We start from the raw sequence: 26553 nt of genomic DNA, 5'->3' as shown, positions 1-26553 counted from the left end.
CTATCAAAAGAATGGAGTATATTTATCAATTCCTGAAAGAAAACGCAACCAGGCGATCCCCTGATTCAGACCATCGGGCGCCAGAAAAACGTTGAAAGCCGCCTTCGCTTCTTTCTCTCGTTCCTCTTTTCCCCTCGGACTTCCAGAAGGCTCCGACTCTCCTCCGGCCGGAAATGGCGATGCAGGCCGGGATGTCCCCCTCGAAAGTCCTCATTCTCGTCGGAGCAGGTCTCTTCATCTCCAATTCTTTCTGTCTCTCTTTATATCTTTTTATCAGCTGGAGAAATCTTCCTGCAAATAGGCTATATAGGTTGATGGTTTTAATTTCGATTAATACTCGCGTAGTCTGCAATTCTCCTTTTTGTGCTATGAAATTCTTTACTTTTGTCCAATTGGTAAAGTCCGCTTTTCTTCTGCGATCAGGTCTGACTGGTTCCGTGATATTGAGGAATGGTCGGTTGGCCGATGTCTTAGCAGAACTTCAGGTACGTGCCCAAATTGCAGCATGATAAGCAAATTATGCTGATCGAGTGCTATTTCTTTCAAAAAGTTTTTGAATTTAATCGGCATGCTTCGTCGCAGTTAGTTATAGATGATTAAGGGATTGATCTGAATGCATGCTTTGAATTTTCAAGGATATACCCCTATGGGATTACCAACAGTAGCATAGGTTTCTTGTCGTAATGGGCGTGAATGCCCATTATTTTTTGCTAGAAACGGTTACAGTCTGTGATCTTCTGTTTTCGTATCGGTAGTCAGAAGTGTGTTCTTGGTGTTTGTGTCAATAAAAAAGTTGAGGCCCTGTATTTAGGTGTCTTCTTATGATTTGTTGAAGCTTATAGTGCATTCTTAGCTATTTGATGCTGGTTTGGCATAAAGATGGGATCAGCTGGGCGCAGTTTGTTGGTCATAGAGTTTGCCAACTGAGAGTACGCATTGAATGTTAGGACTTTGTGTTTGTGGAGCATTACAGAGCCTTTTATGTATTTTTTTTTTTTTGCCCTTCCAAAAGATGAACTGCCTAGATCCTTAGGCGATCCTCCGAGGTGTCTAGGCAGTTAGGTCTGCTGACTAGGGGATTCCTAGCTTCCTTGGCAACCTTGGATTTTGAAGAGTTGCTTTTCGATGCATATGTCGGCGCTTGAGAATTTTATCAAGTGGTTCCATGCTTTTTAGTAGGAGCTCAAATAAATCACACAATCCCATGCACTTTTAGGTTTTATTACTCATCATGGTTTTCTAAAATATATGCAGATGAAATATTCTTTTTCTTTCAATATGTTGTTAATGAAATAATCCAATTACATGATCATAAATTCAATATTGTGAAAATAGACTTGATTTAATTATCCTTGGTAAGAATACTTATTGGTGTTATCTTTGGCTTTTCAGGAATTAATGAAAGGTATAAAAGAAGTGGAAGACTCCTCGAACCACTATGATCCTTCTCTTCTTGCAGCTCAGGTACTACTTCTGTTCCTCTTCAAGTGTACAGCATGGAAAGATGATGCATGTTCCTTAGTCTTTGATGCGGTTATATTTTTCCCTTTCTACTTCTTTTTAATGTTTTGCATGTTTTGCTGTCAGTAGATAGTTTATCTTTCTAAAATTCTAATGCTAACTTGTGCATTGCTATTTAATCATGTTGTTCCAAATTTGGTTTTTGATGTCTTTTTTTGATGGAAACCATTAGAGTTACAACTATTTCTTCCCATGGGAATTTGCAATTCTAAACTTCAGTCATTAAGACTCAATATGATAAAAAGGATGGCATGAGATTTTAGTGCTTATATGGTAGAAATAATGCCATCTTTAACAAAACTATAGGTTTACTTGCTGAACCTAGTAGAGCTGTGTGCTATCAACAGAACATATCAAATTGTTTGCTTGTCTAATTTTCACCACCCACAGGAACTCTATTGTAGGGTAATTGGTTGAACTTTATGTCTATTTCCACTTTTAAGCAAGAAATTCACCATAGCAGAATATGCAAGAAGATTAATGCCCATAGTTTTGTTTAACAAGATGGTTATTAGTGAAGGAATCCTGATACCTTTGATTTTTTTTAATTGAAATTTTGCTTTCATTGTTGAGAATTTTGATTGGGGTGGTTGGGGGATGTAGCAGGCCTGGTTTGTGAGTTGGCTTGGAAATATTCGAGTTGGACTAGCTTCATGTTAGCCTTTTGGACCAACCTGTGTAGGCTTTGCACTAAACTAACCAGGATTGTGAACAGATGCCAGCGAACTTGGTAGAGTTCAGTATTTTTGGGTTGGATCCTGTCATCTTGAGACTTATAGCTGACCATCTTGAATAATTTAGTCTATCTTTTCTATCTGGGTTAAGCTAAATCTGCTTATGCTGGCCTATCATGACCCTCTTAGCAAGTTGATTTGATAGTTCTATTTGGCTAACTGCTAAGTGACCTTGCTCACCTATGAATTTGGATCTAATAGCCTATCTTCAACCAGCCTTAACTTTGATGACCAAGATGAACCCATCTTGCTAACATGCCTTATCTCATTGGTATCCAAGCCAAACATATCTGACGAAAACCTAACATACTGCCAATAGTAATGGCTCAAAACGGATATAATGGCATCTAACCCAAAATTAGACCATATAGATTTAATCACACAATACTTGACCTTGACCAAGAGTTTGTGTAAATGGCCAATGTTTGGCCAGCTTAAAAACTTTGACTCCCACTGAAAGGCCAATTTTCTGTCGTACCCCCTTTTCCCCTTAGATTATTAATTTCAAAAGAAATTAGAGCATGGTAAGAAAGTGTACAAGAACAAAGAAGGAAAAAGAGACATGCACCATACTTTTAAATTATAAGTTTTAACGAAATACTGCCTTAGAATCTTCATGGTCATTGTGTTTTGCACCTTTAGCAATTGATATTTTCTGTGATATTTTCTTTGCAACTTCAATCGTTCTTTTTTGTTCAACTTCTTATTTATAAATTAAGGTGTCCACCTATTCTTTGCAACTTCAATTCTTATTACAAAGTTTTGGTAAAGTCTCATGCAATTAGTGACCCATATTCCAAGATTCTCATTCTGCTAATTTAGGTTGACTATGCGAACACTATTTTGCTGTAAGCTCTAATCTCAGTCTTTCAATATGGAAATTGTCTTCAAGTCATTGATGCTACTTCCTTACCAGTCTTTATGAGATCCCACCTCTTCCTTTTCAACTTAGCAGCAATTTTCTGACTCCTTAATGAGGTGTTCTTTGACAGGCCTATGCTGCACATTTCCAATGCAACCTAACCATTTGTCCTCTTATCTTATGTTGGTGCTTATAACTAAATTCAATGCAGTCATTTCTAACTCCATCTGTCATAGTTATACTACAACCACATTAAGTAATTTAATCTCTATTATCCTCATCTTATGCTTATGGAAATTTCTTAAACATCTATACAAGTATGAGTTTTATTTTGGAGTTATAGTTATCTCAGGAAACTTATTTAAAAGTTTTGGTTTTGGTAGTTGCCTAAGTAGACATTTGTATTTGACATTTTTAATACACTGGTGAAGCCATGTTGTAAAACAAGATATAGAAGTTGGTTGTATATGTAAACTTTTGGAGATGTAGTTTCTACGAAAGTGATAAAAGGCTAAAAGGTGAGAAATGCATTAAATATTATAGAATAATTAATAATAACATCAAAAACAGTTTTAAAGATACTGGCATAGCATTTCACAATACGTATATATATTTTATTATCGCCTAAAAGTCAAATAATTAATATATCGTATTCTAAGATATACTATTATTTTTTCTTGTTTCTTGGGTATCTATGTTAGAACGAATTAGATATTTTCATTGTCTTCATTTTTTTCAGATATCATTTTCAACTGTTGCTTACTTGTTTCTTGTACTTGTAGATTCGGCATTTGGCTCAAGAAGTTAGGGATTTGACACTATCTAGACCAGTGACCATATTCAATGGTGATTCGACTTCCAGTGGTATTTACACAATTTTTTCCATGAATTAATTTCTGCTCTCAGCGATATGTGTAAACTCATAATTGTTTATCACCTCACAAATTTCTACTTGAAGCTATGAAATAAAATACCTTAGGTTTGGTGTTTTTGGAGGAGCATAAAAGAAATGCAAACATAAAGGGCAAAGCATTTTTGATGAGTTATCAAGATAGACCTTCAGCAGATCTTGTTACCTTAATTGGCAATAATCTTTAGCTTTCAGTTTGTAAATGTGCACAGTGCACTATGTCTGTAAAATATTGACTTAATTAAAAACCAGATGGTTGCTGATAAAGGGCTATAGGAAGTTCGATCTCTTGTTTTCTCGCATCATTTGTAATCTTATTCACTTGATCATGGAATACACTTTGATGTTTCCAAATCCAGAGTAAGGTCTTCATGTAGGCAAATGTATTTGTCTTTCATTTTACGCATATAACTTTGCTACTTAAATATCTTCTCCTACACTTGGGTCAATGCTAGTGCCAGAGCTTTTCTTTTTTTTTCCCCTTTCTTTCTTTCTTTTCTGCTTTTCCGGAAGTGGGATGCCAAGCAAAGGGCTCAGAGCCTCAGACAAATTGCCTTTCTTCATTAATAGCGAAAATTTCAATTTACATACATGCCGAATAAATATTCATCTTATTAGTGCTCATGAGTTTTCTTGTTGTCACTTCAGGGAGTTTGTCATCTTACATAATGCCAGCTGCTGCAGTTGGAGCAATAGGGTATTGCTATATGTGGTGGAAGGTAAGATTCTGAACACCAGTAACCCAAGACTAAGAGTGTCATGGGACTGAAATTCTTCTTTTTTTCTAAGTGATAATATTTGTTGCTTGAATTGCCTGCACTTTTGTTTTTGGATTTTTCAGTTTGTATTCGTAAACAACTTGATTTATGAATATGTTCTATTTGATGAGATTGTTTATTATTTTCATGAATAACTTCTATAAGTAAATTAAACTCTCTTTAAAGGAGCTACGTGCTAGTTAAATTTGAGAAGAAGACAAAGATATCTATGAGAAATGCTGTTTTATGAAAAGGGTAGTTAATAATGCCATGCAGCTGTACGAGTGTTCGCTCTTGATAATGAATCATCTGTGTTCACTTTCAAGCTACAAGCTTGAACTCAATATATTTCCCCCCCTCATATTTCCCAATGTAGTGGGTCAGCTTACAGGAACAAAGGAAGCAGAGGTAGAAAATCCTCATTGTCGAAAGACACTTGGTAGAAAAGAGAATGCATAATGATCTGTTGTATTTCTAAGTTTTTGATATTAAGCATCTTAACAAGTTAAGGGATTATTTTATTTTGGCTATTGTTTAACAGAATATAAGTAGGATGCTGCTCTTTTGAAGGCATATTTATGTGGGTACTTAATGGTTGATGTCGCTGATTGGAAATCAAGCTGTAGCCTCCATCTTTCTACTTAATAGTACAGAATTCTTATAATTTAGTTTAGGTGTTATTGGATGCCAACGTTAACTTGATTCTGGAACATGGGAACATAGAGCAGTAGATTCTCTGGGAGGAACTTGCTTTTGTGCATTATTTCATGTATGTGCTTGATCTCTTGTCTGCTTTATATTGCTTCATATTGCTTCATATTGCAGCATTTTTGTGCATTCTTGTTTCTTCCAATTTGTAGTAAGGATGTACTTCCTGTAATAGGAAGACACTCTTAAAATTTAGTGACTTCATTATTTTGCTTTTGATTTTCTTCTTATGCAGGGCTGGTCCTTCTCTGATGTTATGTTTGTCACAAAACGCAATATGGCCAATGCTGTTGCAAATGTGTCAAAACAATTGGAGCAAATATCTGCAGCTCTAGCTGTATGTTTGAGTTATCATTTTTAACTCTAGTTTATGTCTTTTCTGCACTAATTGATGACTTGTGTTGCTCTGTCCAGGCAACAAAAAAGCACCTCACCCAGCGGCTTGAAAACTTGGATGGGAAATTGGATGAACAGAAGGAGACATCTAAGCTGATCATGAATGAGGTTGGAAAGAATTATAGTTTTTCTGACCTGACCAGACAAGAATCTTTCTTTCTACCAAATTTTTTAAACGATATTCAATTTGCGATGCTTTAGCTGCTTTTCTTTCTTTCTTTTTTTTTGGCTTACTCTAATACTTTAGCTGATCCACAGAAGATGGATGTCGTTTGCAGTATTGAATATCTGTTTCAGAAGAAGCAATTAGTCCTTTAGTTGACTATGACATTTTATTTTGCAGTTAACATATAATTATATTGCTTTTGCAAGCAGAAAGAAGAGCCCATTTACTACTTGTTTGTTTAATAATGCTGCCTGTATTATTTATTATTTGGGTTTCATATTGATAATTCACTTTATTCATGTTGTCTAACATATATTTACTGACTATGCTATGATATGAATTTTTTCATTCAAATTAGAATTGATTTTTTTTTTTAACAAATATCTTTTGCAGGATCTGTCTGAAGTTGCAAATATACCAAAATACCTGTGCTGATTCACTTTAGCCATCTGTATTTTAATTAATTCAGGATTCACTTGTAGGTCTTGTTTGATTTTCCTATTCTACTATCTTATTCAACCTATGCAGTACCAGAATTAGCTCCAGTTCATGTACTTACCCAGCTCATGGCTTTGAACTTCCACTTGAGTTTCTCAAGAATTCTGTCCATAATCCAATCTACAGCCTCAGATTTAGACTTGAAATACTTGAAGAGTTATTGTTAAATGATAATGGCAATGGCTACTTCCAAAAAGCCTGCGTTAAATCAGTTTCCATTTCTTCTCCTTTTCAATTTCATCTATCTGATGGAGTCAAGCTTTAGAGTTGTATTCAAGTTAACTTTTCAGGTCAGTTTTGATATTCAATTAATACATCATTTATTGTGTTTTCTCCCTGAAGTTCTATGACTAGAAATTAGCAAATACTAAAGATTGGATATCATTTTTTTTTTGGTAGGACATCAAAACTTTACTTTGTTATATTGTTGCTTGAAACCCTCCATTAGTAGAGATGCCTCCTGATTCAGAAGATTGATTCTCTAATAGCTATGTACTTCATTTGGTTGATAAGCATGACATTTTATTTTTCCTTCAATCTCATAATGCCATGTTGATTTCTTGCCCTTTTAGAAGACTCCCCAAAATTTGGTAACTTCAACTTCATTAACAACCGCTTATGAATTCTTTTTTGCCATTTGCAATGTTAGTGTTTTTGTCATCAAACTTGATTGTGGATGAGAGGGCTCAGATAAAGGTCAGATTATATAACAAGTACTCATTTGATCAGATTGCGAATAAGGATTTCTGATACTAGAACTGTCAGTTATGACTATGGTTAATTTTTACTTATTATGGTCTTTCAGAATCGTTGTGCTTATCTGTAAACTTAGTGGCTGGCCATCCCCAATTCACAAGTCATATCTAGGTTCTGGTTTCTACTTGGCTAGAAGGTTACTTGTGCTAGTTTTTGACTTAAGACATCAGCATCCATGGCAAAAGCAAGCTCTACCTTTTTACAACTTGGAATGAATAGAAGTCTTTGTAAATCTCTCAAGATACTATCTACATTTATTTGTTAATGGTAGCTTGGCATAATAATTAAAATGATCTCATCAATGCTTATTATTCAACAGTTATTGATGTCATGATAAGCAGGTAATTGAAGTTAAAACTGGTCTTTCACAAATTGGATTCGATATTGAATCAATCCAAAGAATGGTATCTGGATTGGTGAGTCTGTTCAGAAGTTTCCATCTTTTTTTGCATGATCACAATATCAGGCTTAGCTGATGACACTGATTAAGATTGCTGTCACTTTGAACAGGAAGGAAGAATTGGACTTATTGAAAATAAACAGGTTTTGTTATATGTTTGCCATTTGTGGCTTCATAATATGCATATTTACAAAGATTTCACTTTGATCATGCTGTTTTGTTTTTGTATTTGTTCAGGATACAACTAATGCTGGTATATGGTATCTTTGCCAATTTGCTGGGGGCATCAAGAAGGGATTAGATACTAAATATTTTCAGGTCAACATCTTGTTCTTTTCTGCTGTTCAATTTTCTGTGTTTGAAACATAATTGATACTTGTATGACTATTGTTCCTTGATCTCATGTAATGAAGTTATAACTGCAGATTGTGTTATCTTGGAAAGGCAACACAAGTAAAATGACATATTTAATATTGGTCGCTAGTAGTCCGCACAGACTATTTATGGTGAAAACTTTTCCAAGTTTGGCTAGTGATCTTATTTGCCAAACCTTTATTATCATGAAACCACATGAAAATTGTGTCAATAGTGTGCATGAGAAAGGTGGTTGGTATCAGTGGGTTGGACTGAGGTCGAGGTCTGCTCAAGCGGTCAAGCCTGGTCTGCAACTAGGACCACTAGTATGGAGTAAGTTTGTAAATATCTTGCCTGGATCTGGCTCAAGTTTTCTTGAAGCCAGGTGTGGCTAGGGGAATTGATTAAGAAAGATTTGAGCTTAACTCTAATTTCTCCATGGCAAGCCCAAGTCAAGACTGAACACATTGGGGTATGGATTACATCCCAGGCGTCACCAACAGATTTAACTCTTGAGCCTAAGCACAGAATATTTGGTTCGAGTCTTTAGGCTATTGTGTTGCTTCAGCCCATTGACTCCGTAGCTAATCTGTAATTGCTATTCGGTTGATGATTATCCCTTGTTTGTAGTCCAACCTTTAACATGTTGGGTAATTAAATGATTTCATTAAGACATGATAACTAGAAAGGAAGTTAACTCGGGGGGTTCAAATTTGGTAAACGTGGGTTCAGAATATTATCTTAAGTTTCTTGATCAAAGGTTAAGCATTTGTTATGTCATTTGCTGCATGCAGTTCACATGTGCGGTGCATGCTATCTGGTTCTCGTATGCTATAGAGGCACGGCTGTAGGTGGATACTGTGATTCCTGTTCCTGAATTATATTTATCTGTATGAATCTGATTTACGTGAAACTGCAATGCAATCTATATAGCAAGACACTCAAAAATAGAAGTTTGTTATTGAAAAGAAATGTTACAATCACACAATAATATTAGCTTTACTAAAACAGGCTCATGAAAACTGAGCAACATAAAATGATTTTTGGAAAACACATGCTGATTTTTTTAATATCAAAATTGAATATAAAATGGCTATAAAATATGAAAGGAAACATGTATGGATTATCATAAATCAGGCCATCCACAATCTTGTCTTCTGCTTAAAGGAACGAAACACCTCACTATAAAAACTAGGAGACAAATACAAGCACAGCAATTGCTCTTGTGCATTGAAAGGATTCTTTGCAAAATTTCTTTAAACTATATTTATCTTCATCAGAACCCTGTAGTCTTTTACCACATTAGTTTGTTAAAAGAACCTGAGTTTTAGAACTCTCAACAACATAAAAGATAACTAGTGAATGTTAAATATTAATTGGTATTTTGCTTAGACAATTAAGTTCATTAAGGATATATTATGGAGATCAAGATTCTTATAGTAGAACAGAACAACAGTAAATGCTTGACCATGTCATGAGAATGTTTTTGCTGTTTTAGTTTACCAATGGGTATAGGGAGGTCTAGTACAGCTTAATAAAGAATGTTAAGAAACTTTTTCTCTGCAACAGTCGTGAAACACAGATAGGTGCTAAAGTAACAGCCATATTTCTAGAAATTGCATGGAGATATTTATGACCATTTCATGCTGTTATGCTATGCTGAATGTTTCGCTTGCTTGAGTTATTTGCAATGATCAGTTGGTTTCTCTGTTTCTTTGCGATTCTTTTGGTGTTCTTGGATCAATTATAGCCTTTGTTGGTGATATTATAGATGTATTATAATATCCTACATTGCATGACCTGAACAAATATTGATCTGGTTCCTGAGCAGAAATAACTTGTTCGAGTTACATTCCCTGAGACTAATCAATTATGCTAGCTAAGAAAGAATCATTCACTACCTGATTATATGTGATATATCTAAAGCTTGCTTTATTCAGTTTGACAAATCCTTTCATTATTATTGTCTATTATGTCACATTCCTGTTCTGGTTTCTCGATGCTAATCTTCACCAGCTCATGTTCACCCCCTAATTCCTTGCTTTTATCACATCTAGTCAGCATTACTGTTGAAATTTTAAATTATTGTGCAGATTCGCCTATTACTTTACTGAGTCATTGAATGGTTTTTGTGACCCAAGTATACCAACTAAGTTTTGCAAATGTTTCTTGATCAATTTTCCCTCTATTTCTCAGCATAGGTTGGATTGACTTTAGATTTGCTTCTTCCTCCTAAAATGACAGGAAGCTAGCGAGAAACTTAAATCTACTCCTTTGTCATTGACCTTTTCTGAGGACAAATCCCTCAAGGTATGGTATTGATTTTCCTTTAACTAATTTAGATTACCTGTTTTTACGTCATATGTTTCCATTTTCTTAGGGACTACAATTTCTTGCTGAAACTATCGAAGATGGGGAAGCAGAGAAGTTAAAGACAAGGACTATCTTACAGAAAGACCTTCAGGAAAAACTTGTCAAAAGCACTTTTTCCAAAGCTACAACAATACACAGGTCATACCCTAGCATTGCTCGAAGAAAGGAAGGCCTTGCTTTATGATCAAAGGCACTTGCTAAAGTTCATTATTTGTAATAAAACATATATTTGATTGATTCAATTTTTTGGCATTATTCTTTGCTTGATAAAAGCTTTGCCTGGTCTATGTCCAGCTTACTACATGTCCAATATTACATTATCTGCTAATCTGGCCAATACTTGCCTGCTTGCCAAAAGTTCTCATTTTCTTTTTCATTGGACGTGTATGAGTTAAAGATAAGATGTTTGTACTTCACTTGTTTTGTTCCTATGAAAGTTGTATAATTGTATGTTTCTCAGAATACATTTGATGAGTGATAATAATGATTGATATGGTTGGTTACAGGATTTGGTTTTTAGCTTGATATAATGATGCTCGATTCTCTTGGATGTGCGTGCACAATTTTCATTCCTATAATCACAAATCCACTTCCATCTAAAATGCTTTTCTTGGTAGCTACAGAATAAACACGAAATTCACAATCACAATCATCTCGTTTTTTCCAAAAATTGGGTTTGGCGTTATAGATCCTTATTCGTGGATGGTTCCAGACTCGGATAAGAAAGATGGAGGGTTGGCGTTAAGTTGATATATGATTGTAAAAATATATAAAAAATTACAAATAGATTCAGATAAATGGTGAATTATATTTGCTCAAGTAGTTATGACTGTTCACTAGGTAGTCTAGCTAGATTGAAGGATGGGGCACCAGACACCTATTTTTTTAGTACTCTTATGATCTCCATATATGTGAAAATGCTGGATAGGAGTAGGTGCTAGGCCTGTTTGGTGCATCAGCTTTCTCTCCATAATTCATCAGAGAAGAAGTTTCTGACTTTGGGCTTTTGCTTTAAGTTGCGCACTAGAACAACGTGGCAAAATTGAAAGCCTGTTCTATATTTTTTTCTATGGTGCCTGCCTGCTTATTGTGGTTCAAATTTGGCCCAAGGATGACCACGCCGGAGGAGTCGAGGGAGCCGTCGGGATGTTGAGGAAGTAGGTGAACCACCTCTCGCGCGATGGTGTACCTGCACAAAGCCTCACTGGTCGTTCCGGTGATGGCCCTCCGACGCTCAAGTTAGGATGGATCTTAGTTGGTCCAAAAAGCCCTCGAGACATTACTTATTGGGGCTATTTATAGTCCTCGTAGAGGTACACAGGTGGCGGAGGTATAGCCCGTCCTCATATTGGAAAAAGATGGCTCTTAGCCAGATGGCACGCAGTTAGAGCTTGCTTGAGGCGCACGGTGCAGACCGTTCTTGTGAACGGTAAGACGTTGACAGTCGTAGCAAGGTAGGACTGGAGCAGTGTGGCGTTGTCCTTGATTGTCGTTGGCCAACAAGCAAAGCATGGTGCGGAGATGTCGTAATGTACGACCATGTAGGCGGGCGTGGGCAAGGCCAAGCCCGATGAGGGGTTGCGTCACGTATTCGGCGAGGTCGGCTTGGAGTGTGCTGAGGTCGGCTTCGCTTCCTCGATTCCAAGGTTTGCTTGGTAGAGCGTTCCGAGCTCATGGATCGGGGCGCATTGTTAGATGGGGCGCCCCGAACTTGGCCGGGGCATATAGTCAAATATAGAAGGTGCCCCGAGCTCGGTCGAGGCATGTTGACGAATATAAGGGCGCCCCGAGCTCGAGTCCGGGCGCATCGGCGAATATAAGGGCGCTCCAAGCTTGGGGCACAGTGCGTCGGCGAATAGTTCTACGGTCGAAGGAGTTCTTTGGCTCGCAACTGACTCAGCAACGAGTTCCGAGCTCAGGCTTGGGACTTCATTACAGGTGTTAGAAGAGGTTTCAGCAGGTCGTAGTGGCGAAGGGATCTGGCCGAGGTCAACTGAGCCTTCGGCGGAGCCTGAGATTGGGCTGGTTCTGAGCACGGTTGTGGTCCTGCCCGGTTAGTATTGTGGCATGCCCGGCCGGGATATGATGATCCCTTGTCCTGACCAGAACGATCCATTTTTCCCCCCCATCAACGTGGATTAGCCAATTCTCTCGACATTACACGAAAAAGGTGCAAAGTAAAGTGTTTTACCACTTTTTAATATTCTAAACCTTAATAAGGATGACCTGCAGGGAAATTTCTTGCCAAACCAAACTGAAGAGAAAAGAAAACCTGAAGCAAAGCCATACCTTGCTTTTGGGCTCAAGCGGGTCTGACCCGTCTGACCCGTCACCCGATACCTATTACAGGTCGGTTCCTAATCTTGTCCTCCTCCCTCTCTCTCTCTCTCTCTCTCTCTCTCTCTCTCTCTCTCTCTCTCTTATTTTCCGAAGAAATTCCTTAGTCGGCGAGTTCTTTACAAACTTAGGGCCAACGACCCAATGGAACAAGGAGAACATGGGGGACGGTGTAAGATGCGACTACGGGTTGAACCGGTGAACCGTTTAACCGGATATCAAATCGGATTGGGCCGGGTCAACGGTTTTAAAACGCTGGGGTCGAATCAGGTTAGTTCGACGACCCGGATCCGGACCGGCGGATCACAAAACCCGCCGGCTCACCGATTACGGGTAAAACCGCGAAGAGAAAAGAAATCCGTGCTGCCGATATTTGCCGCAGTATATAGGCCAGGTCTTCTTCTCCTTCCTTCGCTTTTCCTTTTCCCTGAGGACGATCGCTCGTCCCTTCGATCAAATCTCGTTTTCTTTTCTCTCTTAAGGTAATAACCCGATCACGGGCTTCCCTGTCTAATTTATCTTCTTTTCTTTTAATATCAGTTATTTTGTTTCAATCCTTCTCTTGATTGCATCACTGTCTGAATCTTTAAAAAATTCGCGATCCAATCCGAATCTTAGGATTTCAATTGGCCAGATCTTGGGTTTTTTGCGTGTAATTCGAAATTTTTGCAGTATATGATTATTTGGAAGTCTCTCAGAGCTGACTATTTTTGATCCCCTTCATCCCTTCCCCTTCCCTTTCCTCGTTCTCCAAATTAATATTACTATACTATTAGTAGCTGAGTTATTTGGGATTCTTTCGAGGGAAAGAAGATATCTAAAGTATCCCCTCTCTGAGATATTACCAATCTCGAGTGTACAGGTAAAATATTCGTTAAGCCCTTTCTCACCTTTTTTTTCCCCTTTCTGCTGTTTTAGTATTTTTGTGCGTCTTCTCTTCTCTTCTTTTCTTTTTTTTGAGTTTCGGCATAACAAACTATAGACAGGGCTACATGAGTGTGGAGACGATGAATGGAGATTATAAGTGCGAATTTTGGTTGGAAGAAATCTTTTGGTTATGGATTATCGCAGGCCAAGGCTGTGCTTTTTAGATGATAAAGTTAATGACGACCGGGCAGGCATGGAATTGAAGTAGTGTGCGATCCAACTTTGGGTGTTGGATCAAATGCTCTAACACAATTTATAGTCACCCTTATATTGTTAAGAGAAGTCAAATGGTCTGTGCAGCATGATGAAAAGTTTTACCATTTATCTCCACTTAAGTAAAAGTGCACCACTGTTATGGATGAAGGAAGGTAATCATGTACTATCTAATTTTATATATTTCTTAAAATTATTAGTTAATTTTACACAGCAGTGTTGAAGATTCACTACTTGGTTGGAGTTATTTTAGCCATTCTTCATGTATCTTTTGAAGACCTTATAATCAAGTTCATTATGGATAAGGACACACTTAAGTTTGGATTTGCAACTTTTTCAGTACCATCGCTCCCTTCAACAATGAAAAGATGAGATGCTTAATGTCAACTAGTGATACTTCAAGCCATCTCTAGTGATTGTTCAAAGCTGGAAACAAATTTGAAAAAAATGCTCTAACATAAATAAATATTAAATATTTAGTTCAAATACTAAGGAAGAGTGTGCATGTATTAAAGTATCAATTGAAATCAGAGATGAATGGAGAAAATTTATCCCCAGCTTTGATCTCTTGGGTGCATCATATATGTGCTTATGGTTGATGCACTCAAGGTTGAGTTGTAGCTCTGAAAGGGTCTCACTAATTTTGATGGCTGATGAAGGATTAAAATATTGGCCATCATACAAGTTGATGAAGAATAATTTAGTGTTTAGCAGCTTTTATGATATTTGCATATTAGCTACATGACTAAGCAATATTAAGTTGAGCTTAATAAGAGAAGATCATTAGCAGCACAAATTCATGTAAATTGATTTTTGCAAATGCCGTCTAATCCATTGTCAAATTGTACAGTACTGCCCATAGCACAATGTAGTTTTGGTTATTTTCTTTCTTATTTAAATCTTCTTTCTTTCACTTAACTTTGGAGACTTTGGATTTCTTCTTTTACTTGAGGAGCATAATTTTCTTTCAGTAAAAATTTGAGGTTCGATTCATAAAAGTAAAGGAAATTGATACTCTTTATAGCAAGGAGAGGCCATGGTGAAGACATAGGTTGGTTGAAAAGTAAACATTTATGTAGTCAAGATGAGTGGGAATACAAATCAATAGACATCGATCATTCAGATTTGTGAGGATGTCCTTCAAAGTCCATGAATGGTTCGACCACCTGAAATTCCGCTTCCTTGATCTTTGAAAAAATCGATCCCACAACAACGGCTTCTATGAGGAAGGCGGCGCAAAGGAGGCATTTTGGGTCTTATAGTGAACATGAAATTCCTTGGAGAAACACATGGCATGCCTAATATCACTAGACCTAATAAAGTGATGTTAATTCTAATGGTGATTGAGATTGTTGAAGCGAGGGCTAATTTTTATTTATCATGATTTGAATTTGGTTGAATGGGAGTTTAATGGGGGAGGGCTTGAGGGCAGAATCTTTAATTTTTTTTATTGTTAATACTGCATAAATGCTATTTGATCTGGCTACTAACCACTCATACAGCCCACCTAATCATCTTAGCCAACTTAACCACCTCACTTGGGAGGCCAGAACTACTTTGAAGTTCATTGAAGCTATGTTCAAAAGAAAGATTTGCTTTGGTTTTGGTTGAAATTTTAATGGTGACTGTCAAATATTATCTAATCAAATCCACCTAACTCAATAGGTGAACATTTCAATCAACAATTTTAATTACATATTGGTTGTTTAGAATAGTGTAGATCACTGTAATTTTTTTCCATTTGCCTAACAGCATCGTCAAATCTTTTGTTAGACAATCTGGGAGCTAGACCTGGAAGAAAGAGAGAGAGAGAAGAAAGAAAATTGGCAAAGGAGTCTGAAAGTTCTACTTTCTTAACCTCACATCAGGTTCCTTTTTGGTCTTTATAAAGTGGAAAGATGCTGGAAAAGATTGGTTTGCCAGCCAAGCCATCGATGCGAGGCGGAAGTTGGGTGATTGATGCAACCCATTGCCAGGGTTGTTCTTCTCAGTTCACATTTATCAATAGGAAGGTCTGCATCTTTCTTAATAACATTTATCTTATACCCATGTTCTTATTCTCTTCTTCATTTGTGTTGTTTTGATTAGTTTTATTTGTGAAGCATTTCCAGTTAATAGAGTTCCTTAGGAGGAAACCTAATATTTTACAATGCCATAATTTTATATATTGCATATGTGTGATTATTCTTGTAATTTGTTCTTGTTAATTGCATATGCTCATGTTGATGATGTATTAAGGATTTTAGAAATTAGTTGTTTCTTCAGGATTCTATTTATTCTTTTATGTACTCTTGTAATGCTTCTTGATTAATTCGGCCAGATGTTGATCGTTCTATTTATAATTAAAGTTTATTAACCTTGTTGATGAACACAGAAACAAAATGTAAGATTTCCGCTAATATTGTAGGTAGATATACCCTGGTTGTAATCACAATGATTAGTGTAATGGGCAATATAATAAAGCAAAAAGGATTATCACTTGCTAGCTGGAGAGTCAGCTCCCTGGTGCCAGGTTTGCTTCATGTCACACATGTAATATACTCTATTTTCAGAAAATAGAAGTATCTTGGAGAAGGTAGCAAGTAACCTTGGGGAGTTTTTAATTTTGGTGATCACTTAACTAGATTCTAATTTTAGGGAGTTTTTAATTTTTGTAAGAGACAAGGACAAGAAGTTGTCTGCAGCTGATAGGTTGAAACAGCTCTACACCTTTCTGATTCACTTTGTTCTCAATGATGTTAATAGGTTTATGCGTTGCCTTCAGTACTTCCTAGCAATACTTTTGATTCACTCAGTTGTGATAGTTTGACCCACTAATAATTTGGTGTAGAGAATGTGTTCACAACGGAATATAAGATTTCATGTTGGTCTTCTGAGCTATATCTGTCGATATTGCCCTGAACTCTTGACTTCCAGCTGTACATGTAACTTAATGCATGCTTGCCCCTTTGGTCTATGATATATCTTGGAAAGACATAAGCAAACATTCCTTGGCCGTATGTTAACAGTTCCCTGCTTTAGGAACAATGAGCAATTGACTATTCCTTCCTCACCCTGTTTGACAGTTTTTTAAGAAACATGAGCACATTAGCTAGGTGAATACTGATTTAACTAGACAGTAACTTGATACAGTCTTGTATTGTTTTTTTACTTTAGACCAACATTTTATGAGCTTTCTCTTTGTGTCATAGTATAACTAACGAAAATGATGTCTAGAAACAAATATAACGGAATAAAATTTATAAGCAGCTTTCCTATTAGGCATTCACTTAGAAAAATCATATCCCAATGCTCGTGGTAGACAAATACATAGTGGTGATTGAAAAGTGTGGACCTGTGCTTTCCTCTCAGCATTCCCTAAGAGATTATCTAATATGACCTGTAAAAGTATATACTCAAACTTGATAGTATCCATGCAATACTTAGTGCCTTTGAGTGCCCCCCTCTCTTTTTAATAAGCAATGGGCCAAAAAAACCCTGTTACATTATATACAACCCAACTTCCTGAGAGTCAAACATGACAAGAGCCATGAGACCAGGTGGAAGATTAGAATCGCAAACCAAAAATTCAGGAAATGTAGTTCCAAAATTGGCAACCCAGTGGGCAGGCTGGTTGCCTTCCCTGAAAACATGGGAAATCCAAACCTCCTGAAGATGCCACAGAGACTCTTTGAGATGCAATAAACAAGGATTATAGACATCCACCACATCTCGCTGTAGCCATGCAAAAACTGTACTGTAATCTCCTCCTATCCATAATTTACTACCATGTAAGATTGTTATCGCATGACAAATACCTATAAATGCAGCAAACAGCCTGCAATAGGAACTGTCATCCCAGCCAAAGGTTGACAACCAGCTGCTAAAGCTGACCCACTCATCTTGAACCTCAAATTCAGCAGCAGCTGTATCAGGTCCTTTGCGAGAGCCATCAAAATTGATTTTGAGAAATCTTTGTGGAGGGGGTATCTAATGCACTAAAGTAGGTTGAGGTGGTAATTGAGTGGAAGAGACACCCCAGGAACCAGGACATCTGACTTGCAGTGCCCTTTCTAAGGAGCTAAAAAGCTTTATGGAAAGAAATTCTGAGAACTTGGCATGCTGAAGTCTGAACACCTTGGAATATCTCTTCATTCCTTGACTTCCATAGGTTCCATAGTGTACAGGCTATGACCGGTGAGCTCTTCAACTTGTCTTGCTCCATAGCAGTAAAGCATAGAGTTGTTATAATGGAAGATCAGATATCTGCCCAAGTGATATGTTTCAACTGCTGTTTTAACAGAGCCCATGTATGCCTTGGAAAGGAGGCACTCATATAGCCCATGTTGAAAATCCTCTAAATGTGCTCCGCATCACCACATTCTGAACTCCCCAAGCCATTGCACTGAAGCAGTATTCAGCATGGAAGTCAAGTCCACATTAGCTTCGATGAAAACACAATCACTTGAGGGGCTGCCTTAACATCCCAAACCCAAGCTTCTAGGGGAGGCCTCAATCTCTTATTAGAGTCGTGCACATGTTATCCATGTTCATCTTTTTCTTTTGTTTTTTTTCCAATCACCGAGGCCCAGGAGAGGAAGGGTTGGGTGGGTGGGTGGGTTGGGGGGGGGGGGTGGTGGTTACCCTGGAAACATAGGAAACATGGAGGTGGAGGTGGAGGTGGAGGATTTTTTATGTTTTTTTCTTGGGTGGGGCCTGGATGGTGGCTGCATGAAAACTTTAACTTCGGTAGAATTCTAGAACTCAAAGAAGAGACTGTATGGAACGATATTAAGAGATTAAAGAACCACACTTTTCACAGGTAGTGGGCCCAGGGTGCATGGAAGGGAGAAAAGAAAATTGTATTTTTTTTCTTCTTTTTAAATTGAAAGGCATGTGGGTTTGCAGGTGCGGCTTCATGCTTTGAGGTTGGTTGACCTCAAAGCCTTTCCAATTATGTATTAGCAAATAGTTTATTATGTTAGTATGGACATACTTATATCTGTTGCATGACTCTTGTCATCTTGTAAATGAATGCTCCCCTATGCCCCCTTCACTCCTGCCTGCTATATGCGGCTAAATATACATTTTCTCAAATTGAATTGTCCATTTCAGTGGCTTTTGATTTGAAATTTATACTCCTGCCTGCTCGGAAAGTGATGTTGAATGCTCCATATTGCAATCTAGAGGGAAGAAAAGAAGTATGGCCCTTTAGTCTTCTCTTTTCTTCTAGTACTGGTATTTGCTATTCAAAAAGGAAAACCTTTTTCTATTTGATATAAAAGTTGTCTGAGCATGTCTCAATCAGAATAATCATATAAAGCTATTGCAGTCTTCTATGTGTATTTTTTCATATTATCTATATAGAATTTCCTGAAGAAAAAAAGCTTTTGTTGATACTGATGTTTGCTTTTCTTGTTATAGCATCATTGCCGCAGATGCGGAGGCTTGTTCTGCAATAGTTGCACTCAGCAGAGAATGGTTTTACGTGGACAAGGTGACTCACCAGTTCGAATATGTGATCCTTGCAAACAAATAGAGGAAGCAGCACGCTTTGAGTTGAGATATGGACACAAAAGTCGAGCTGCAAAAGGTCAATGCTTTGTTTTACTTTTGTTAGTTGATTGCTGTGTCTTCATCTTTAGACATCGTGAACATAAATTTTCTTAGACAGCAGGGTTAGTTCTTCCTGTTTGTACAAGTAAACCTTGTTTAGCAGGAACATAAGAGGGCATCAGTCTACCGTCATATTTATCATTCATGAACTATTAAATGTTCCCATTAATAACTTCCAAAAATTTGTTCTGGTTATGGAACTTCTTTTCTAGGAAAATGGCTTTAGTTCAAAAGAATGATAGGCAGACATTTTAATTTTTTATATGTACATGACTGCTTCTGATAAAGTAGCGAGCATTTTGATGCAGCGCTCCTGTTATATGTCACGAGTTAAGAAGGAGAGATTATTTTCTTGCTATAGAATTTTGATGGGGGCATCTGTCTTTGGGCAGGCACAAAGACAGAATTTCTGTTTGGTGATAGTGACAATAAATGTTGCATCCTTAAGATAGCTACTGACTTGGAGTGGTTTACTTGATTATTTGGTAGATAAATATGAAGCTTGCCGACAAATGGAGGCTAAAATCATAACTTCCCTTCATATACTTTCTGGACAGGTAATCTGAAACACGCCTTAAAGCATGAGGAAGAAATTCTAGGTCAGATTCTTGGAACTGATGGGAAGCAGCATTTGTCATCTGGACAAGAATCGCATGCTGATGCAATTTCTGATCGTCAGAAGTTTGGGAGCAGCGCTTCCTGTTCAAGTTTGAATGAGTCTGCTACTCCATTTAGGGAAGTAGGTATTATTAAGAGCACATCTGTTGAAATGCACAATGCTGCCCACACTGATGTTGTGTCCAGTAGCCCAGAAGAATTGCGTCAGCAAGCTGTTGAGGAGAAGAAAAAGTATAAGATCCTGAAAGCAGAAGGAAAATCTGAGGAAGCACTTCAAGCCTTCAAGCGTGGTAAAGAACTTGAGAGACAAGCTGGGGCTTTAGAAATTGCAATAAGAAAGAGCCGTAGAATGGCTTCAAAAGCTTCAAATTTGAGCAGCACGGCTGGCACCCAAAATACAGATGAAAGTGAAGAGTTGGGCAGTAAAAGAAAGTTACCATCACAAAGGAGTAAAAAGGAAAAGGATGACCTTGGTGCTGAACTTAGAGAACTGGGATGGTCTGATGCTGATCTTCATGATGCAGATAAAAAGTCCGTGAAGCTGAGTTTGGAGGGTGAACTGTCAAATCTTCTTGGAGAAGTCACTCCAAAATCCTCTCAAGGTGGGAAAACTGGTGGTATTGATAAGTCTCAGATCACTGCTCACAAGAAAAAGGCTCTTTTGCTTAAGCGAGAAGGGAAGCTTGCTGAGGCAAAGGAAGAACTGAAGAAGGCCAAAATTTTAGAAAAACAACTAGAAGAACAGGAGCTCTTGGGTGAGGATGAAGATTCTGACGATGAGCTATCTGCTTTAATCCGCGGTATGGATGATGACAAACAAGATGATTTAGTATTGGACCATGCACCTGACCCTGATAGAAACTTCAACCACTTTTTAGGTGTCATAGATGATCTTTCTATTGATGGAAATTTTGAAGTGACAGATGATGATATAAATGACCCAGAGCTAGCTGCTGCCTTGAAATCATTTGGCTGGAGCGAAGAGGATGATCAAGCAACCAATCATGTCATGCAATCTGTTGCTGTGGACCGAGAAGCATTGCAGAGCCAAGTGCTTGCCCTGAAGAGAGAGGCCCTCAGCCAAAAACGAGCAGGCAACACTGCAGAGGCAATGGAACTGCTTAAGAAAGCTAAACTACTTGAGAAGGACCTGGAGAGTATGCAGTCTGATGCTGAAATCTTTACACCAGAACTGAAGCAGGAGACTTCAACCACTCAAGTTTCTGTAGATCCATTTGTGGCAGGGACATCTTTTGAAGAAAGTATTACAGAAATAAGTAACTCATTTGTTAGATCTCCACCAAAAAGTAAACTAGCAATTCAGAAAGAGCTACTGGCTTTGAAAAAGAAGGCACTCACTTTAAGAAGGGAAGGGCGCTTGAACGAGGCAGAGGAAGAACTGAAGAAAGGAAAATTTCTTGAGCAACAATTGGAAGAGATGGAAAATGCACCAAAAAGGCCTGTAGCTAAAGTGGGCAAGAGGACTTTGGAATCAACCCATACACATGAGGCTGCTTCTGTGACTGTAGGTCTTGGAGAGGAAGGGTTGGATGCAGAGGTAACAGAACAAGACATGCATGATCCAGCCTTGCTTTCAGTTTTGAAGAATTTGGGATGGAACGATGATGATGTCGAATCTGTTAGCATGACAAATAAACCCACTGAACAGATGAATGATGAATCTGCCCATGATAGTGTCCCTTCTGTAATGCCTCGCAAGGCAATGAGGAGTAAGGCTGAACTTCAGAGAGAATTATTAGCCTTAAAAAGAAAGGCTTTGGCCTTAAGACGCCAAGGGAAAACTGAGGAGGCTGAGGAAATGCTGGAGAAGGCCAAGGCCTTGGAAAATGAGATGGCAGATATGGAAAACTTGCACAATGTCAACACTATGCAGGTGGAATCACATGTACTCAGAACCCTGGAAACACAAAAGAGATCAGATAATCAGAAAAATACTGGTGATGTACAAAATACTGATGCAGACTTATTGTCTTTTATGAATGATATGCCGAAGGATAAGGTGGTCCTGACACGGGATGCATATGATGTCAATTTAAAAAAAATGAGTGAAGCAAGAAAACCTCTTCCACCTGGATCTGGTGGGAAAGTTCCTGAAACATCGTGGCATGAGCTGCAGAAATTTGGAAAACCAGGTCTTCTAGCTGCAGAAAGTTCTATAGACCAGCCTTCAGACTTGCTTGATTTTCTCTCAGGCAACGAGGAAAAGATTTCACGGCCAGCTTCTGGAGAATCAGCATGGGAAGAAACTCCAGAAGCCAATAGTTCCTCTCCTGCGAGTGTTCCGATCGAGCCACGAATTCAGGTTAGTGCCAAAGAGACCATTGGTGAAACTGAAATACTCTCACATGGAGGCTCAACTCTTCATATGGCTCAGAAGAAAGAGATAAATGTTGCTACCACAGATAATTCCTTAGCACCTGTAGAAAGATTAGATCATGGGACTGATGCTCTTAAGGATAATATTCTGGCTCGTAAGAGAAGGGCTCTTGCCCTAAAGAGAGAAGGGAAGTTGGCAGAAGCCCGAGAAGAACTGAGGCAAGCAAAAATTTTGGAAAAGAGTCTAGAAGATGGTCAACAAAGCAACATGGGTAGTCCAAGTGTTCTGGCTTCTACTTCCGACACTACTTCTGTCGTGCAAGAAAACAAAACCAACCAATCAAAGAAACCTATTTCAGGCCGTGATCGCTTAAAAATACAGCAGGAGTCCCTCTCTCACAAGCGCAATGCTTTGAAGCTGCGACGAGAAGGAAAGATGGAGGAGTCAGAGGCTGAACTTGAACTAGCCAAGGCATTGGAGAACCAATTAGAAGAGTTGGATGCACAACGTTCAAGCACCAGCACTTCTGGCAAATTGGAAGCAATGGATGATGCAGTTGTGGAGGATCTGCTTGATCCTCAACTCATGTCTGCCCTCAAGGCAGTTGGGTGGCAAGATACCGATTTCGGAGTGCAACCTTCAAGAAAATCAGAGTCTAAGCCAAAAGTTGAGAAGGATGGAAATCCTCAAGCGGAGAAAGCTAATCTGGAAGAACAGATAAAAGCTGAGAAGCTTCGAGCGCTTAACTTGAAACGGGCAGGTAAGCAACCAGAGGCTTTGGAAGCTCTCCGCTCAGCCAAACATCTTGAAAAGAAGCTTGCCTTATTAACTTAAACAGCACATGGTAGAGCAACGATAATCTACACATGCTAAACACATTTGGATATTATTGCTATCTTTCATTTGTTTAGTCTCTCTCTCAAAAATAATGCTGCTATCTTTGATGATAGCCTGAGTTGTAATTATGTAGTAGAAGTGTATAACATGTTGACAAATTCATTTGAAGGACTTAATCAAGACTTGAAAGATTATTGCAGCTAGGTTTAATTAGTGGAGTGCTTTTAGATTGAATTCGTAGAGAACTGGATGCATACTCGCATGTGTTCTTGATGCCAGCACGATAAAATTCATTTGCAACTGTTCTGGAAATCTACTCATAGTGGCAGCTTAGTCTGCTGTCATTGTGCATACCTGTGATCGGATAAACATTTTCTTCTTAGTATTAAAGTGATTACTGTCACAGCTTTATTTATTCTATTCCACTTTTTAGTTCCAAATGTTTATGTATATTCCCACATCTGATTTAGAGACATAGTCGACTTACCATGATATCAAGGCTTGCGTGCAGCACACAAGTATGGGTGGCATTTGATGCGGCCCGGGCGTTTTATGTGCTGTTTAGGGAAGTCCTATCAATCTTAGAGGGTGACAAAGAAGAGTATTGTGGAATGAAATATGTGCTTGATACGCTTTTAACAATGTCACTGGTTACATCAAGATTTGAGGGAGAGCTTGAGATAGGAGTATAAAATTGATGGAGTTGATATTTGAAATTTTAGGGACTCAGATTTGGGTTGGAATAAATGCTTCAAAACCCCCGAGAAGCTACTGCTCTCAAGCAGCTTGGGCACTTGATGGTGCGTTTTATTTTCCATTCTAGATGTTTCATGTATGCTTTACCAGATATACACCACACGGCATCATGCATTCTTTTGAGAAAAATATCACCATGTTTATCCCGAGCGGAGGGTGATACATTACAATTTACATGAAGCTATGTTCCGGAAGGATGAGGAAGCCTGAAGAGATCATTGAGTAAGCTGGTTTCCGCAAGAGTCTGAAGCACTTCTGTGGATGGCAAACTCGAGTTCGAGATTATACTTTTTCTGGCCAAGAGAGCTCCTTTTGACCTCTTTGACACCAGGAAAAAACCTAACAACAACATCAGTTTTCATTGTAGACAACTGCAAGGAATTGTGAATTCTGAGGACCTCAGCATCTCCGGAGAGATTCTCCAGCAGGACAAGATGCTTTAGTTCATCTGCAAGAACCTGGTCCAGAAGTGCATTGAATTGTTCATTTGATATTGCTGAAGAACCTCAAACTCGGCATCCATGAGGACTCTCAGAGCAAAGCAAAGCTTGCAGGGCTGCTGAGGTACCACTCCACCAAGAGTGAGACGAGATGATCCATCCTTAAGGACCATGCTACAAGGATGGAGGGCCAGAACAACATTCGCTGTATCACTTGTAAGAGCTATAAGTTGGTCTAAAACTCCGAAACAGTGCACAAAGCCGTAGAGCCATGCTTCAACGCATGATCGACTTAATCAGATTTTTTTTTTTTTTTTTTTTTTTTTTTTTTTTTTTTTTTTAATAAAGTCCCTGCCAGAAAACACAGCCAGAGAAAAAGCTGATCAAAATATTTGCTTCTGTTCGAATCTCTATATTTAGTTTTTGAAAAAAGTCAACCAAAATTTACCAACCATCCAGTCATTCTGCAGCTTATCTAAATTTGGATGCATTTGCATCTTGTAGAAGAAATCAGTTTGCCATGTCTGAAAACTGTTCTATCGAACACCACCATAGTAATGCTCAGGATCCATTCAAACCCAATTATCAGGTAGCTTGTCGCTTAACACTATAGCTTTAATTGCATGCAGAGACGTGCTATGGTCTATTACACGTCGTGATAACTGGGATAAAAGTATTCACCCAACTGAGACTAAAATTACACTAGGCTTATAGAGTGCGCCCCATTTGTCTCCTGGGGAGAAAGGAACCAAAAGGAACAAGATATTTTTGGCTGACAGGAAGTTGTCCATCCAAGCCGTGTCATTTACCCGAGGAATCATACCGTTAGGATAAATTTTGCTTCTCTTTTTGGTTATTATATCAAGAAAATTCAGTACTTGCAAAATGAAGCAAAGTTCTATCAGAAGCCCAATGAAGCAAGGTGTAGAACCATGGAGAGAACCGAGCCAAAGTTATTTGACTATCTGGCATCGTAGCATAGCTTCTCAAACTTTGGACATATATGCACCTCTTGAAACCATCCACTTTTGCTGTCTTAGCATGTTAGAAATTGAAGACCAACCACAATAATGTTCAGGCATCAATTCAAACCAAATGGTTCGGCAGGTCAACACTCATGCAGTAGATTACACCTCTACAATTGCAGCTGGAGAGGATTGGTAACAACACCTGTCATTCTTTTCAGCATGTACACATGCAGAGCTGCCATGTGTAAGATAAGAATCTGGAAGAGATGAGAGCTTACATCTTCGGTGCTGCAACGACAATGCCTCTTTCCTCAGCTAATCCAATCTTTTGTGATGCACTATTAATCCTCGCACATCCCAAACAAACATACCATCTTCTTGTTCTCTTTCTTTTTTCTTTTTCTTTGAGCAAATAATGATTTCCAAGGAGTAGAAACTGATACATCTTTCTTCAGTAACTTGCTCTGCAGCCAAGTAGGAAGTGGATGGTGGATGAAGTTTTTATTGGGATGCCGGTTACTATGCTTGTTCACTATGCAAAAATTGTGGTTGAAGGAAATTTAGCTTTGGAAGTGTGAACTGTGAACACTATATTTGACAATCAATTCAATCCAAATTTCTGATACCACTCACTAGAAGGAGATGATGAAACCAATGGAAACAAGAAATCTTCCATTAACATAGCGACATCTAGTCAGCCATTAGAATTATGTCGTTTACTCAAAAAGCACTATCGTTAAAATAAATTTGCTTCGATTCATCACAAGCGACGTTTTCGAGTGGGTTGTGAAAGATTGGTGCTCTCCATAGTGACAGCTAATCAGACGCTGGAATTGTGTCCTTTACTCATAAAATATTGTCGTATGATAAATTTGCTTCCATTCCCTGCAAGCAAAGTTTCGAGTAGGTTATGAAAGATTGATAGTCACGAATAGATCAGATTAACTTTCAAATATTATGCTTTTGGAAGCCAAGATGGATTCTTCTTGGACTGTCTTCTATCGAGAAGATATATTTTTTAAAAACCAGATGATATAGGCACAGTATGAAGGACCTACCGACACTCGATATGCTGAATCGACTCCCAT

General features: G+C 38.3%; 2 protein-coding genes across 7 annotated transcripts; both read left to right on the top strand.

The window, feature by feature from the left end:
• Nucleotides 1–55: 55 nt before the first annotated feature.
• LOC103713619 lies at nucleotides 56–10941 on the top strand. The gene is made up of 12 exons (XM_008800618.4): nucleotides 56–228; nucleotides 424–485; nucleotides 1393–1464; nucleotides 3900–3981; nucleotides 4676–4746; nucleotides 5729–5830; nucleotides 5908–5997; nucleotides 7651–7725; nucleotides 7820–7852; nucleotides 7947–8027; nucleotides 10308–10373; nucleotides 10444–10941. The coding sequence occupies exons 1-12, from the start codon at nucleotides 174–176 to the stop codon at nucleotides 10618–10620; spliced, it is 966 nt and encodes a 321-aa protein (XP_008798840.1). The 5' UTR covers nucleotides 56–173; the 3' UTR covers nucleotides 10621–10941.
• Nucleotides 10942–13128: 2187 nt separating this feature from the next.
• Nucleotides 13129–23514, top strand: LOC103713621. Of its 6 annotated transcripts, XM_039119597.1 has the most exons (5): nucleotides 13139–13255; nucleotides 13550–13635; nucleotides 15687–15925; nucleotides 19317–19485; nucleotides 20066–23514. In XM_039119597.1, exons 3-5 carry the CDS (start codon nucleotides 15812–15814, stop codon nucleotides 23296–23298), a joined length of 3516 nt encoding a protein of 1171 aa, XP_038975525.1. In that variant the 5' UTR covers nucleotides 13139–13255; nucleotides 13550–13635; nucleotides 15687–15811; the 3' UTR covers nucleotides 23299–23514. The 6 variants fall into 6 exon arrangements, with proteins under 6 accessions (XP_008798842.1, XP_038975525.1, XP_008798843.1 ...); XM_008800620.4 differs by lacking the exon at nucleotides 13550–13635 and having other exon boundaries at nucleotides 13129–13255; XM_008800621.4 differs by having other exon boundaries at nucleotides 13139–13635.
• Nucleotides 23515–26553: the final 3039 nt, after the last annotated feature.

Source organism: Phoenix dactylifera, unplaced genomic scaffold (genome assembly GCF_009389715.1).
Source record: "Phoenix dactylifera cultivar Barhee BC4 unplaced genomic scaffold, palm_55x_up_171113_PBpolish2nd_filt_p 000580F, whole genome shotgun sequence".
In the NCBI taxonomy this organism is placed as follows: domain Eukaryota; kingdom Viridiplantae; phylum Streptophyta; class Magnoliopsida; order Arecales; family Arecaceae; genus Phoenix; species Phoenix dactylifera.
Note: the sequence above shows the minus strand (reverse complement) of the source record. Positions and strands in the feature narration are given on the sequence as shown.

Excerpts from the sequence above, each read along its gene's own strand:
- LOC103713619 (XM_008800618.4), top strand. The coding sequence starts at position 174 with ATGGCGATGCAGGCCGGGATGTCCCCCTCGAAAGTCCTCATTCTCGTC. Across the intron at positions 3,982-4,675 it reads TGGTGATTCGACTTCCAGTG|GGAGTTTGTCATCTTACATA; the intron begins GTATTTACACAA and ends TTGTCACTTCAG. Across the intron at positions 7,726-7,819 it reads AAAGAATGGTATCTGGATTG|GAAGGAAGAATTGGACTTAT; the intron begins GTGAGTCTGTTC and ends CACTTTGAACAG.
- LOC103713621 (XM_026807164.2), top strand. The coding sequence starts at position 18,923 with ATGAATGCTCCCCTATGCCCCCTTCACTCCTGCCTGCTATATGCGGCT. Across the intron at positions 19,094-19,316 it reads ATCTAGAGGGAAGAAAAGAA|CATCATTGCCGCAGATGCGG; the intron begins GTATGGCCCTTT and ends TTCTTGTTATAG. Across the intron at positions 19,486-20,065 it reads CAAAAGTCGAGCTGCAAAAG|GTAATCTGAAACACGCCTTA; the intron begins GTCAATGCTTTG and ends CTTTCTGGACAG.